The following is a 14,512-nucleotide window of genomic DNA, read 5'->3' on the forward strand; positions in this document are numbered from 1 at the left end:
TCATTATATACTACTTTATACGTGTACCATCAAACTATATAAAGTACTGTAGTTAAATTAGTTTCAGCTCAACCAAATACAACAGTAAAATGTTGAAGTGTCGGTTGAAATGAACCAATAATGGAATACGTAACAATATACCCCTCATGGGGATGACTTTTGTCTGAGTGCTTTTACTGTTGATACTTAAAGTACATTTTGCTGATGATACTAATGTACATCAGAACCCCAAGATACTCAGTTTACAATAATATAAGAGTGAGAAAAGCAGCACATCCTTACTTTTGGAGAAGCTGCAACCAGAGAATTTTAGGCATTTTTACTGAAAAAAGGCCTGAAAGGATAACGTGGTTATTAAAAATAATCTGCAATAAATTTTTCTATTAATGCGCTAATTGTCTAATGGACTACCACATTACCTCTGGGTGAGAGCTAGGCCGGACAGAGTCTCTTTCTGACCATTATACAAAAGTCTCACAGTTTATTTAGGGTTGGAGATGTATGGATACTGTAAAATCTGAACACCTTGCTCAGGATTTTTGAGTGTTCCAGTGCATTTTTAGTCACATTAGTCACAAAATATTAAAAAAAAAATATTTGACTCTATGGAATTAACCACTGTTACTTATTATTTTAATTTGGGGGGTTTCCATCAGAATACAACAATGTAAAGTCAACTAGGCAAATAAATATCATCTATGCTGTAAAAAAAAAAAGGAATAACTGGACTGAAGAAACATCCTTCAGGTTTAAAATGCTTAGTCCAGCTTCACCGAATAGCCTCAATTTGAAAAATCTCAGAATAGAAAAGTGCAGGCCATCCAATCACAATAATTGGATTTTAAAAAGTTCTAAGGGACAAGAGTAAATCCAATTTTTGCAGTTAGTGTATTCACTTTCTGTCTTTCTCTCAGAGTCACTTGCTTTTCTCTCTCTTGTTCTTCTACTCTGCCATGACACTGAGTGTGGCGCTGCTCTTGGCCTTGCCCATGGTAAACTTGACCGTGCCACTCATGTCCACACATGTGTTTCTCAGGGTGAGTTTGTGGACTGTCCCGTGGTTTTCCAGCCGGACAGAGGGGCCCGAGTGAAGGGTCTCTCCATTCAAAGTCCAAACAGGAGGCTTGCTTATGTCGACAGACACCTCACACTGGAAAGACGCTGGCTCAGGCTCCATCACCTCCATGTCCTCAAGCTCTTTGACCATCAGGAGAGCCTGGGCTGCAGCAGCATGAAGAGAAAGAAGTGTTATCACGGTATGAGAGAACATAGTAAGAAAATAAACACTTTAACTTTGGAAAAGTATTAGAAAACCATAAAACTTGACACCTAGAAAAATAATTTTTTTAGACACATTAGTATTCGTAAAAACTGATCACACCTAAGTACAGATGGAAGTTTTTGGAGCTGGAGCATTAACGCTGATGTATAACCACTTAATCCACCTTTAATTTTTGGCTCCCCCAAGGACACACATTTCTTAAAAGTCCTCAGCTCTCCACCCATCTTACCTTCCACCATCAGTTTAGCTTTGGATGTGTGCTCCCCAACCTCGATGCTGTACGTGCCCTCATCCTCCACAGACACCTGCTGGATCACCAGTTTATGGGAACAGCCGTCAACCAGAATGTCCACTCGATCAGAGGAAACCAGCTCCTCCCTGCCCTTGTACCAGGTGGCGCTGCAGCGAGGTGAGGAAACGGTGCACTCGAGGATCACGCGATGTTTCTCCAGGGCTGTTCGGTCTCGCAGAGGTTTAACGATGGAAACTGGGAGTTCTGGAGTGAGGGGAAAATTTTGGAGATTTGGTGATGAACGTTTTTAAGATGTTAAGTCAGATATTTTAGATGTAAAAAGTAGCTTACCTTCTACCTCAAGGTAGGCTGTAGATTCAACATCTCTGGCTACAAAGCGGATTTCTCCAACATCTTCAGCTTTGACATTACACATCAGCAGGAAGTGTTTGGTCCCTGAAAGAGAACAACAAAATATTCGTAGAATCTATTTCAAGGAATATTGAAGCGGTTTTGTCGGCTTGTGGTATAATACCTCACAAAGACACTTTTAGGTTTTCCTTTAATTTCTCACCCATCTGTATGTTTTGTCTCTGTCTTTGCTCTCTGCTTACTGCTAGGCCCTACAATTCCCTTTTTGCCCACCATATGTCCTGCTACACACAATTTATTATATTATTTATTGTGGGTATTTGTTTCACAGTCTTATCAGAATCACTCAGTCTAATCAATAATTGATCCGTGCCTTTTCTGACCTTCAGTGCGGATCTTGATGGTGCTGGTGGGCCGGATCTTGTGGCCATCCTTGTACCACTCTCCTGTCACATCCTCCAGAGAAACCTCGCACATGAAGACAGCATTCTGGTCCTCCTGAATGTAAAGATCCTCCAGATCCTGCACTATCTCCAACTGATGCTCTGTGAGGTTAGTGAAGAGATTTAGATCAGGGATATTAGATTAGCCAGAAACAAAGATATTAAGTGTCATTTTTGGAGACATGTTGATGCATTCAGTTTCTCCCTAAAACCACTAGATGGAGGCATAGTACAAGCTCTACTCCAGCTACTTCACTTGATGCAGAATGCAACATGAAACTTGGATGAGCCTTGAAATGTCAAATATTGTCAAAATGTAACTTTTCATATAAATGTTAATGGGACATGTGGTATGGTAGTATCTCTTCAGATAATTACCATACACCTCCAGTGAACAGTAAGTGTTAATTTCTCCTGCATCACATGTGTAGGTGCCAGAGTCAGCCCGGGAGCACTGCAGGATCTGACAGAACCGCTTCCGACCCATGGAGTAGATTCGACAGTTCTTCCCTGGCTTCAGCTCCGTCCCGTTCTGATACACAGGAGGAAAAAGACAAAGGTATTCCTCATGAGTTTAAAACCTGTTGCCATCAAATCTTATATTTTTTTCTGCGATGAGCCAAAACGTAGACAAGCACAATGATAGGATTTATTGGTTTCTCTTACCTTGAGCCATCTGACTTCAACATTTTGTCTGGAGAATTCACACTCCAGAGTGGCAGGAAGATCCTCCTCCACACGGACATCAGCCAACGTTTTCAAGATAGACACTGGTGTCTCTGTAGGTTCAGTCAAAGAACTTAATAAGTGAGTGAATCAACAAATCAGAATCGATCAGTAATGCTTATTCTTTTCTGTCCGTCCTCCTGGACTTTTCCAGGAGGATGAGTCTATACCTAATAATCATTAGCTAATCTAGTTACCTTTGATTGTGAGCCTGGCAATGGTGCGTACCCCTTCAGCAGAGAAGATGATGGTACCTGTATCTTCCAGAGTGAGGTTCGACAGGGTGAGGCTGTGGACTTGCCCATTGGTGCTCACCCGCCACTGGTTGTTTGGTTTCACCCGAATACCATCCTTCTGCCAAATTCCCTCCACATCTGTGTGAGAAAGCTCCACCTCGAAAGAGGCAGTCTCTCGTTCAAAGGTTTCTTGGTCATTTAGGCCTTTACGGATGGAGATTTTACGGGCTGGATTGGAAGAGATGAGGGACAGTAGTGTAGTGAGAGGAGTGATGTACTTCTTAGAAAATTGTATCAGGATTAAATGATGCCATCCAGATATTCAGAAATGATACATGTGAAGAATAATTCCTAAAAGTCTGGGTAAAAGTTGGGTGATGCATCTGTTTGGCAAAACTTGATGTTGAATCTCATAATTGCATTTTAAATATAATCATGCTGCTTGAAGGCAGGGCTAACACCTCTACTGAACACTCAAATAACACTGAGTTTCAAGGACAGTAAAAGGTGGTTCAAATATAGACCCAGCTCAGTTTATCACATTACAGAAACAACACCTACAGTAGCTCCATGGTCCATTGTCACAGTGTCATTCAGTATACTATTGTATAACAGCATGGCTGTGTTTCAAAAATCTTTTCACACTTACAGGTCTAGCCCTGCTCTTCTCAGTATCTTTTTGCATGTGACATACTGTGAAAAACGCTCTGCTCTTCTGCTGCCCAGAACTCATCGGTGTCAGATGAGATGCCAGTCAATAAATGACGCACCGCTCTGACTCTGAATAATTCACAAGAACACTAGAAAGTATTTGGATAGTATGTCCTTTAGTTCTCAAATGATAAGTTCAATTTTGCTCATCTATCAAGCAGAAATTCAAAATATTTATTGGATCTGTTTCCTCAAATCTGAGGATTTGTTGCTGTTTTATGTAATTGGAGATTACATATCTTTTTCTGACATTTCATAGATTAAGATATCAATTGATAATCATTGATATATATACACACACACTCAATCACATCCCACCTCATATCACTTACGTTCTACATTGAGTTTGACCTGTGCTCGGTCATGCAGAGTCTCGCAGCGGTAGGTTCCCCGGTCTGACAGAGTCAGGTTGTTGATGGTCAGACTGCGTTTACAGCCGTTCTGAGCCAGTGTATGTCGAGGGCCGGGCTGAATGACCACTCCCTGCCTCATCCACTGAACTTCCCCTGTCTCCAGACTGATCTCTGTTTCCAAGGTGGCATCGCCAAACTCTTCTGCCATGACAGCCTCCATTTTCGTAATAAACATGACCTGAGCCTCTGAACGTAATTGAAAGAGAGAGAAATAAAAGTTACAATGGCAATTTTGGTAATACACCATTTCCTCTCTTTTCATTTAATTATCTTACCCTGAACTTTGAGGCTGGCTTTGCTCAATTGTCCCTCTGCCTCTGCTGTAATCTTCGAACAGTCCAACACCTGGCATTTCTTAATCACCAAGGTGTGGCATAGGCCATTCCGGGTTGCCTGGAAACGATCACCCAGCGTGATAGCCTCATTGTCCATGAGCCAGACCAACTGAACATCCTCAGGGGAAACCACACACTTGAAAGTGGCATCTTCTCCTTCAAGCACGGTGGTGTTGTGGAGCTCTGTGAGGAACTCAACCACTCGAGGCACTGAAAAGACGTAAGAAAGTTCATGAAGCAGCTGCCGTATGTAAGAAGAGACAGAGTGCAGACATACTTACTCTCTACTCTCAGTGAGGCCACAGTCCGGTCATCTCTGGACTCACAGGCGTACTCCCCAGCATCCTCTCTGGTCAAACGGTGGATGGTCAAGCTTCGCTCCACTCCATCCGCACGAATGGAGAACCTCCTGCTTGCAGCCACCTCCATGCCATTCTTTAGCCACTGGACATCTGCTTTTGGCTTGCTCACTTCACAGCGAAGGGTTACCATACCATCAGCATGGGCCACAGTGTCCCGGAGTGGCCTCACAAACTTGATTCTCATTTCTGTGATGCAAAAAAAAAGAAAAAGAAAAAGTTAATATGGCTTTTCAGCCCATACTGAAGTGTTCTGTAATGTTATTGGCAAAATGAAATTGAAATTTTAACCTTTGACCAGCAGGCTGAAGTGGATCTGGTCGGTGTTGACATCACAGGTGTACTCGCCAGCATCAGAGCGCCTCAAAGGCTCGATGGTGAGGGTGCGCTTATGGCCCTCCACGAGTGCTCTGAAGCGCTCACCTTCAACAGGTGTCCAGTCTTTCAGCCAACACACTAGAGCACTTTCTTTGGACACGTAACTCATTAAGGTCACACTCTCTGCTTCGTAACCCGTCACAACAATGTCATCCTCTTTGTTCACAAACTCAACTGGAGGTTCTTTGATGTAAAAGAAAAGAGAAGCAACTATTAGGTACCTTTTTTTTTTTTTATCAGAAGCTTACTTTTTTTCTGAAGACTCTTGAGACCTTTACCCTGGGTCTGTACCTTGTATTCGGACGACACTGATCATCTTGTCATCCACAGCGTCACACACATACTTCCCAGAATCTGAGGGCTGGATATTAGAGATGATAATTTTCCTCAGAGTCCCATAGCTCTCAATGTAGGTACGAGAGTCATTGGTGAGCAGCCTCTCATTGCAATACCACTGGACGGGTGCATTGGCGCGGGACACCTCACAGGCCAGGATCAGTTCATCACCTACCACCATCTCCTGGTATTCTGGGTCAATTGAGTTTCCTACAATTGTCACTGGAGGCTCTAAGGTCATAAGAGGGACAAGGTTAGTGATTTATTCAAGTGAGAATTTTTGTACAAATTCCATTCGACAATAAAATGAAGTAAATGGATTTTACCTTCTACTGTAACCTGGAAGCTGATATTGTCATCTCCAACATCCAGGAAGTACTCTCCTGAGTCTCTGAGTTCAGCGTTGAGGATGACCAGCGACCGGAAAGCGCCTTCTTCCTCTTCACAGAACCTTTCATCGTCCTCAATACGACAGCCATCCTTGTACCACTTGGCGACAGCATTGGCTCTGGAGAGTTCACACTCCAACACAATGTCATCAGAAATCAGGGACTTGAGTTTTGTCTTCATCTCTGACTTTCTTAAGATCTTCACTGGAGGCTCTGAGGATGCAGAATTACATGTTGACACTCAATATGATATTATGGTTGTCTTTAAAATCGCTTTATGAGCCAGAAGTCATCTCCAAAGCCAACTTTTGCCTCTTACCTGAAACTTTGACCTGGAAATCAATTTTATCATCACCAGCATCGCAGGTGTATTTTCCAGAATCCTTTGGTGTAGGAACATGGATGGTCAGACGACGGATGAGCCCCTCCTCTGTGATGGTGACATTACTGTTTTCCTCAATTTCTTTGCCATTCAGCCACCACTTGACTTCTGCACTTGGCCGGGACACCTCAATCTCCATCACAATTGGTTTGCCAGCAAAGCTATCCAGTTTGTCAGGTGTGTTTTTGGGAAGAGTAAGCGTCACTGGTGGCTCTGAATGAAAAGGAGGAATAAAGTCATTAAAGAGGAAAGAGTCATAAATGATAGAAATGCTATCGAATTTATGTACATTTATTAATCTATCAGGATGCTAAATAATTACCCTTGTGTCCCCATTCCTACCTGTAATAGTTACCAGGAGCGCCACAGAGTCATCTTCAGTGTCACATATATACTCCCCTGTGTCATCCACAGTTGGCATGGGTATAACTAGCCGGCGTTGGGCCCCATCCACCTCCAGGATCAAGTTAGGACTCTCTTCTACCTCCAAGCTGTCCCTGAACCAGCGGACAGGAGCATCTGACTGGGAGATCTCACAGCTGAGCACCAGCCTCTTTGATGCCAAATGGGTCAATTCCAGCTCTGATTCACTGGGGGAAACAATTCGGACTGGTGGTTCTAGAGTTGGAAGAAAAAATGTAACCTTTATTTGACCAGGTTATTATTGGAAATCTAATGAATATGTGGAAAGCATTTTGGTGATGTAACACCTTTCCAGTAGGAATATAGCAGAACCAGAAGTGAGTACAAACCTGTGACATTAAGCTGGAAGAAGACAGAGTCTCCATCTGTTTTGCAGACATACTCTCCCTCATCCTCCACCGATCCGCAGAGGATGGTCAGCCTCCTGTAAGGACCCTCAGATATCACCTGGATATTGTTGCTCTCCTCTACCTCCTGGCCATCCTTGAACCACTGCACCTTCCCGCTGGAGCGGGACAGTTCACACTGCAGGTGGATCTCCTCTGAGATATAGCTTTTCATCACAACATCATCCTTAGGTTCCACAATCATCACTGGAGGCTCTGTGTTTGTAGATAGTTGAAGCAGATTGAGGCAAATTTAGCTTTCTTATGTAACTAATGTGTGTGTAAATAACACCTTTCATCTTATCTCATTCATGAATTGATACATGTGTCACAAATTTACTACTCAGACCAGCAGGAATCAGAACTGTCCCTGTACCTCTGACATTGACGGTGAACTCCATACTGTTGTCTCCTGCCTGGCAGGTGTAGCTTCCAGCATCTGAGGTTTCTGCAGAGCGGATTATTAACCTCCTCACAGTTCCCTCTGCCTGCAGAGTGATGTTGTCACTGGGCTGGATCTCACAGCCATCTTTATACCTGGGACACAAATTTGATAAAGACAACTATAAAATAAATGGTATAAATAAATCACAGACTAAATACAAATAAATCAAAGTAGCCTATTAAAGAATACGTAGATGAATTAAGTGAGACCTTCCAGCAATGTCTGTTGTAAGTATCTGCAACAAATGAACCAAATAGTACTACAACATGATCAACTCACTTTATCCTTTTTAATGTCATAGCAGTCTTACCAAAACAGTGTTTATGTATATGTAATTATGCAAAACCTCTGAATGCAAAGCTAAGTGATACTACATGTCAAAAACAACACTTCAAAAAACAGAATCATTAAAAAACTGAATTTGAAAAGAGAGCAGTAAATAATACTTCCTATTCATTTCTCTAATAGGACTTTACTCCCTACCATATGACTTCGGCTTCCTCTCTGGAGACGTTGCAGAGCAGCACCACAGGGTCCAACTCCATGCTGCTCTTATGGAGCTCCTCCTCTGGGACCAGACTGAACTCCACAGGAGGACCTGAAAAAGAAAGGATGGATACAAGGTACCATGGTAACACAAGGTACGAGAGGATGAACTTGCTATTCAAATATCTTTTACCTGCAACATCCACTTTGAATTTGATGACATCCCCTGAGGTTTCACATGTATAAACTCCAGAGTGACATGCATCAGCTGACTGAATGACAATCCTCCGCATATTCCCATCTGATTGAATGTTGACACCATCGGCCATCTGGAGCTCCTCGCCATCTTTGAACCAGGATACTTTTGCAAAGGGGTGGGAGACTTCACAGTAGAGAACAATAACATCACCAGACTCCACCTTCTTATTGCTGTCTAATTCTGACAGAGGGCTGAATTTTAAAACAGCAGCTGCAAAGAAATGAACATACAAATTAAACAATCTCCCAAAACATTCTTCTATCACATACTAGAACTAGCAAGATTAGCAGATTTTAACACCTACGTGCAACTTTGAGCACAGCTGAATCCCGGACTCCATTGGCTATGAACGTGACCTCTGCTGTGTCCTCTGTAGTGCGGATGTCACGGATAACCAATGAGTGCTGTGTTTGTGAGTGTTGTATCAGGTATCGTCCGCCATGTTGCAGTTGGGCGCTATTCAGAAACCAGGTTCCAACCATTGAGGCAGACAATTCGATGGAGAAGCGAGCATCTTCTCCCTCCACAACCTCACAGCCCTGGAGGTGACTGCGAATTCTGGGCCCAGGAACTACGAAAAATGCAAAAAACAAAACTACAAGTTAACAAAAGTAAAACTATCAAAATTCAAAGCAATTTTTGTGGCCAATACTGATATTGACATTTTTAAGGGGAGAAAGTTACCTGTTTAATACAAACTGATAACATTGGTTAGTAAAAAACAAAAATAAATTGATTAGTAAAGAACTGTGATGGATTTGTACCAAGAAAGTGACATGAAATATAATAATTCATTATGAAAATAATGGTAAAATATATACAGTGTATAAAATGCTTCCAATTAAACATATAAGAGCTTTTTTTTCTTTCTACATCTGGAGTGAGGACAATTTAGCAGCGTTATACTCTCTTTAGGTTCACAGTATGATGAAATGCGCACAATAACATATGTACAATTTTACTTCACAGTCATTTCCTCACCCAGATGGACGACTTTGGGAAACTCCACATGACCACTTCGTCCGTACTTGTTGATGCAACAGACACGGAAGCGGTAGTCGCCTTCGCATGGCACGCTGTCACCAGTGACCTCAGCTGAGGTGGCGGTCTCTGTGGTGAAACACTTCTGCCACTCCTGGGAGCCCACTTCTTTTCTCTCCAGCACGAAGATGGAGCGGGTGGACGTCTGGCTGTTGGGGGCAGGAACCCAGGTGAGAAGGGCACTGTTGGGTCGATCTACGTCCATCTTGACACCCACAGGGCAGATAGGGGGACAGTGTCTTGAGGCTAAAGGACGGGGGAGAAGGATGAAGAATGTAGGAGTGAGTCATCGTGGCAGAAGGGCCTGGTTGTTAGAGAGTTCCTCATGGAATCTATTCAAGTCTAGCTTTCAACAATTTTCTTTAATATCATTCTCAGAATGTTTTGCTAACCAGCCAGAAAAACCATGAAACAAATTTTGAAATTGGTGTCTCCTAAAAGTACCTTTGACCTTGAGGCGTGATGAGGTCTTGGATCTCCCTGCGACAAAGGTCACTACCCCTGAGTCTTGATAGGCCACATTGACAAACACCAGAATGTGAGTTTTGCCAAAAGACTTGAGGATCGTCTGGTGTGTCTCGTGTAGCTTCAGACCATCTTTAAACCAGTGGACCTCCATGTCGTCATCCTCCACCTCCCCGCAGAAGGCAGCGTTCTCGCCCTCCAGGACCTCCAGTTTCCGAGGAAGTTTACGAACAATAGTACCTGTAAGTAGGAAAAATATTTCATTAATTATTACTTCTCCGTTGTAGATTTACAGTTTTATATCAGACTCACACATTTCTCTTTTAATGATGATATTGAATTATTTTCAAATAACTTAATGTGTTACTAATGTGTCTAGTTGCTGGGGATAGGTTACTTTGTACTAAATGCTGTATTTCTGCATTCAGTACATCATACCTTTAACTGATAGCTCTGCAATGCTCTTTGCACCATCAGGCATCTCACAGAGATACACTCCGTCATCATCTGTCCCAACATCATGGATCATGAGTCTTCGCTTGGTTCCTTTCTGCTCCATCCCGTATTTACTGCTGGGCATCAGCCTCTGGTCCTCCAGGTACCAGGTGGCCGGGACCGACTCATCGGGCACCTCGCACTCCAGCACAGCAACATCCCTCTCCCTCACCTCCACGTCTCTTAATGGACGCTTGAACCGCACAGCTGAGCCTGAAGAACAAGGGATATAGGTATTTACTGCATTTTAAAGTTAACAAAAATGACGGCTATAGATTTTGTTTATAGGTCTCAGTTTACTGTGTAGGTTAAAATACAAACAATAATAATAATGTAGTATAATGACAATACTCAATGGTGGTTTAAACTGAAAAAATATTTTAAATATATGTTAAATATTACATCCATTTGATATGTGCAATTTCTTGGATTGAATTTCCTAATTGAAATTTATGTGAGGTAAATTATCAGTAATTTATTTTATACCATACTTCTTCAGTTTGCTGAAACATCTGATGCCACCACTGTATGCTTTTGCTCAGCTGTTGTTATGCCGCTCCATATTATCGGTATATTAAGGACTGATATGTTGACCCCAGGGCTAAGCTGGCACTTATGATAGAGGCAGCTGGCACAGTACAGGACAATAGTTATGAAAAGTTATGTGACCCTGAGAATTATCTGCCCTTTATGAAGGGATTAGGACAAAATAATTAGCTGCTTTAAGAGGTGATGCTCATACATTTCAACAATGCACACAAAACAATTAGCCTCGACAAGTGCAGTTTATCACTTTACAGATTATCTATGTGGATGGAGATATGAGACACACTGACTCATTCATTTGGACCATTAGTTGTTTCTTTAAAATGTTCACTTAGAACGATGAGTGAAACTGGTGCAGAATCTCTTGAAGTGTGTGTGTGTATGATCTTTGCTCTTGTAGTATTGTTTGGCATGATGAAGACTATGACTTCACACCTTTTAGATGATTCACTTCATTTTGAGCAATGATACACCATGTCATGTTGAGAAATCTGTGTGTTTAGCCAGTTAGAGCTGCAGTAAAAGCAGATTGTTTGCAAACCGGGGAAGAATATCCTACCTTTGACGGACAGGTGAACGGCACTGAGGGTGTTTCCAAGAGCGTTTGATGCTGCACAAACATACAGCCCTGTATCCTGCTCTTTACAGTAAAGGACCTTTAGCGTGTAGTAACCCTCTCGGTCCTCAAATATCAGATGACGTCTCCCGGGATCAAGGGGAACCCCGTTTTTCTTCCAGATGATCTCAGGTTTCGGCTTCCCCGTCACAAGGCAGCGAAACTTGGCATGTTTCCCCTCTGCCACAGCAAACTTCTTGACTGTAGATGGTTTGACAGGTTGCTCCTCTGTGACCCTCGACAAACTGAGTCGCCCGCCCCTGTGTTTTGGTGACCATTGGCTGTTAGTGTGACCACTGGAGGACATTTTACTCTCCTCTCGCTCTGGTACGGGCTCGACCAGAAGGACAGCCCCGGCCAAGGCGTTGCCGTGACAGTTGATGGCTTTACAGGTGTAGACACCTTTGTCTGGCATGCGCGTCCTGTAGATCTTCAGTTGGAACCAATCACCATCTTGATTGCTCACGCTGAAGTGTGAACTTTCAAAGATGTCATTCAGCTTCTTCCCGTCTTTCTCCCATGTCACCTCTGGCAAAGGAGTGCCCCAGATTTTGCAGGAGAAGGCGGCATCTTCTCCCCTGTCCACACGCAGAGACAGGGGCTTTATGAGGAATCGGGGTTTCTCATCAGATGTCAAATCAACCTCTTCTCTTTTTTCGATAAACTTGCCGTTCCATTTGTGTTCTCCATTTATCTCTGCTCCATTTTCTTTCCTGTGTTCACCATTTTGCATTTTGCAGTAGCCATTCAGGTGTCCTTCAAGTTCTCCATTTTCTTTCATCGGCTTATTCACACCATTAACCCGTAATTGCCTTTGTCCCCCGTCCTGTGGTTGGGCCTCTCCTTCCACTTTGAGGGAAGCTGCTGCATATGTTTCACCTATGCTATTTCTAGCCTTGCATATGTACTGGCCAGCATCCTCTTGGGTCACCCCAGTGATGGTCAGCAGGTAAGCTTTTCCCTCCTCCGACAGTTGGTATCGTCCCTCGAACAAGATCTGGACATTTTTACGCTCCCAGATCACATCAGGACGAGGGTCCCCACCAATTTGGCACCTCAGTGTGGCATCTGTGCCACACTGTGCCACCACAGGGCGCGGGTAGCCCAAAACACGAGGAGCACCTCCGAAAATATCCATGATAATGTCACACTCTCTCTGGTTTGAGTGAAGAAATTTCTTTTGTCGTGGGATTGCTTGGAAATGATCCCCTTATCTATGACGAAGGAGCTGTGTGACAAGAAAGTAATCAACTTCAATAGAAAGACAGAGTCAAACAAAAGTTTTACATTTGCAAAACTTGTTTTCCTGCTGCTGAGACATTGTACTCTGTACATGTCTGTTTACAGCTGACCCAAGCCAGATAATTGCATATCAAATGTGAGATATTTTTAAAAGAAATTTTATGATTATGGAATCTGACTTAGATGATTCAAATCAAAGAAGACCGTATTGAAATGTTCCATCCGTCAAAACACGCAGTGTAGTTAGCAAAGCTGAACTGAGGTTAACGTGTTAAGGAAGGTGTTTATCACGTTCAGTGGTTTAGTTAAGTGGGTTTTGAGCAAACATAAACCACTCTCGGTTCTCTCACACCTGGTGCTGTAACTCATTGAAGAGTGTATTTATAAAGTAGTCTATCCAAAAAAAGACTCCAGAGACCATGTGTCACATAGCACACAAACTGTGGAGTGACACACCTGCAGTCACTAACTAAGACGAAACTGAACCATATACCCATGCATGTATAGAGCATGTATGTCAACTGTATCCTCCCTGATGGATTTTCTTTGTTTCTGGATTCTTTCATTGTTGTCATGTTGTCTACATCTTTAAGGTTTAGCAACAACCCAAGCTGTTTGTTATCTTGAGCTAAGTTCCTCTTTCTAACATTCTAACAGCTTTTGGTTTGATCTGGGAGCATCCAGGGGAAAATGTTAGTGTGGCTCATTTGCTTCCCTCATGTTGTCACCATCTTTCTTTTGGCACAACATGACACACCATGCTCTCGTGTCTAATGCACATCCTCTAAACAGCGTGGATCATATAGTGTAGTGTAGTGATCATGTCTGGAAAATAGCTCTTTGTGTAGCATGTCAGGTATTTCTAAAGACTTGTGATCAATAAATACATGAAACAGACTCGGCTTCCCTTTAAGCAGTTTGCTGGCACATGGAAAGAAATTATTCTACTTACAAGAAGCTGTGTCTAGAGAAACAAAAGAACAGTTAAAGGATAAACTTACCGCTCCTATGAGTAGGTTTCTTTAAAGCATTCTGTCACTGTTGTGGTGTTAACGTAAAAATTATATCCTCAAAACATATGACCCTTGACCCTTCCTTCAGTTATTCTTTGACTAATAGAAATGGCCGATATTCGTTCTGTTGCTCTGTGGAGCAGTCGCGCAGCTCTCTGAGACTTTTGTTCCTTGTCTCTCTGGTTGGGTTTGTGGTTTGTAGGTTCTGGCTCACAATCGACACACCTCCTGTTCACTGAGAGTCAAAGCAAGTTAGAGAAAGTAGATCTTCCATTCACAATTGGTGGCCCATAGTCACAGGTATCACGTCTTGGTTGTGTCCGGCGTTTTGGTGTTAGGTTGTAGGTGGCAGAGAAGAAAATGACCACAGTCTTTCAGTCAAGTGTTGGCTTATGCTTCAGCTCTGATGCTGTCATTGTCCAACAGTGAGAGAGTGAGAGAGTGAGAGAGAAAGAGAGAGAGAGAGAGAGAGAGAGAGTGAGAGAGAGATGGAATGGGGGG

The 14,512-nt window shown here is 42.8% G+C and overlaps 1 protein-coding gene across 1 annotated transcript; it reads right to left on the reverse strand.

Moving 5' to 3' along the window:
* Window positions 1–611: 611 nt before the first annotated feature.
* Window positions 612–14,450, reverse strand: obsl1a (obscurin like cytoskeletal adaptor 1a). The gene is made up of 25 exons (XM_023420290.2): window positions 14,000–14,450; window positions 11,700–12,984; window positions 10,538–10,807; window positions 10,079–10,339; window positions 9,575–9,880; window positions 8,898–9,164; window positions 8,528–8,803; window positions 8,332–8,446; window positions 7,780–7,940; window positions 7,347–7,619; window positions 6,937–7,212; window positions 6,532–6,807; window positions 6,150–6,425; window positions 5,779–6,054; window positions 5,401–5,670; window positions 5,032–5,298; window positions 4,691–4,960; window positions 4,335–4,601; window positions 3,253–3,519; window positions 2,996–3,108; window positions 2,708–2,861; window positions 2,270–2,431; window positions 1,866–1,970; window positions 1,512–1,778; window positions 612–1,221 (listed from the first exon to the last, which is right to left on the reverse strand). The coding sequence occupies exons 2-25, from the start codon at window positions 12,892–12,894 to the stop codon at window positions 944–946; spliced, it is 6,648 nt and encodes a 2,215-aa protein (XP_023276058.1). The 5' UTR covers window positions 12,895–12,984; window positions 14,000–14,450; the 3' UTR covers window positions 612–943.
* Window positions 14,451–14,512: the final 62 nt, after the last annotated feature.

This window comes from Seriola lalandi, unplaced genomic scaffold, assembly GCF_002814215.2.
Source record: "Seriola lalandi dorsalis isolate HSWRI2012SDOR001 ecotype SW California unplaced genomic scaffold, Sedor1 jcf7180002054630, whole genome shotgun sequence".
Lineage (NCBI taxonomy): Eukaryota > Metazoa > Chordata > Actinopteri > Carangiformes > Carangidae > Seriola > Seriola lalandi.

Coding starts and splice junctions, on each gene's coding strand:
- obsl1a (XM_023420290.2), bottom strand. CDS start 12,894: ATGGATATTTTCGGAGGTGCTCCTCGTGTTTTGGGCTACCCGCGCCCT. Junction 3,520..4,334: donor GGTCAAACTCAATGTAGAAC/GTAAGTGATATG, acceptor CTTCCAATCCAG/CCCGTAAAATCTCCATCCGT. Junction 3,109..3,252: donor TGCCAGGCTCACAATCAAAG/GTAACTAGATTA, acceptor CTGAACCTACAG/AGACACCAGTGTCTATCTTG.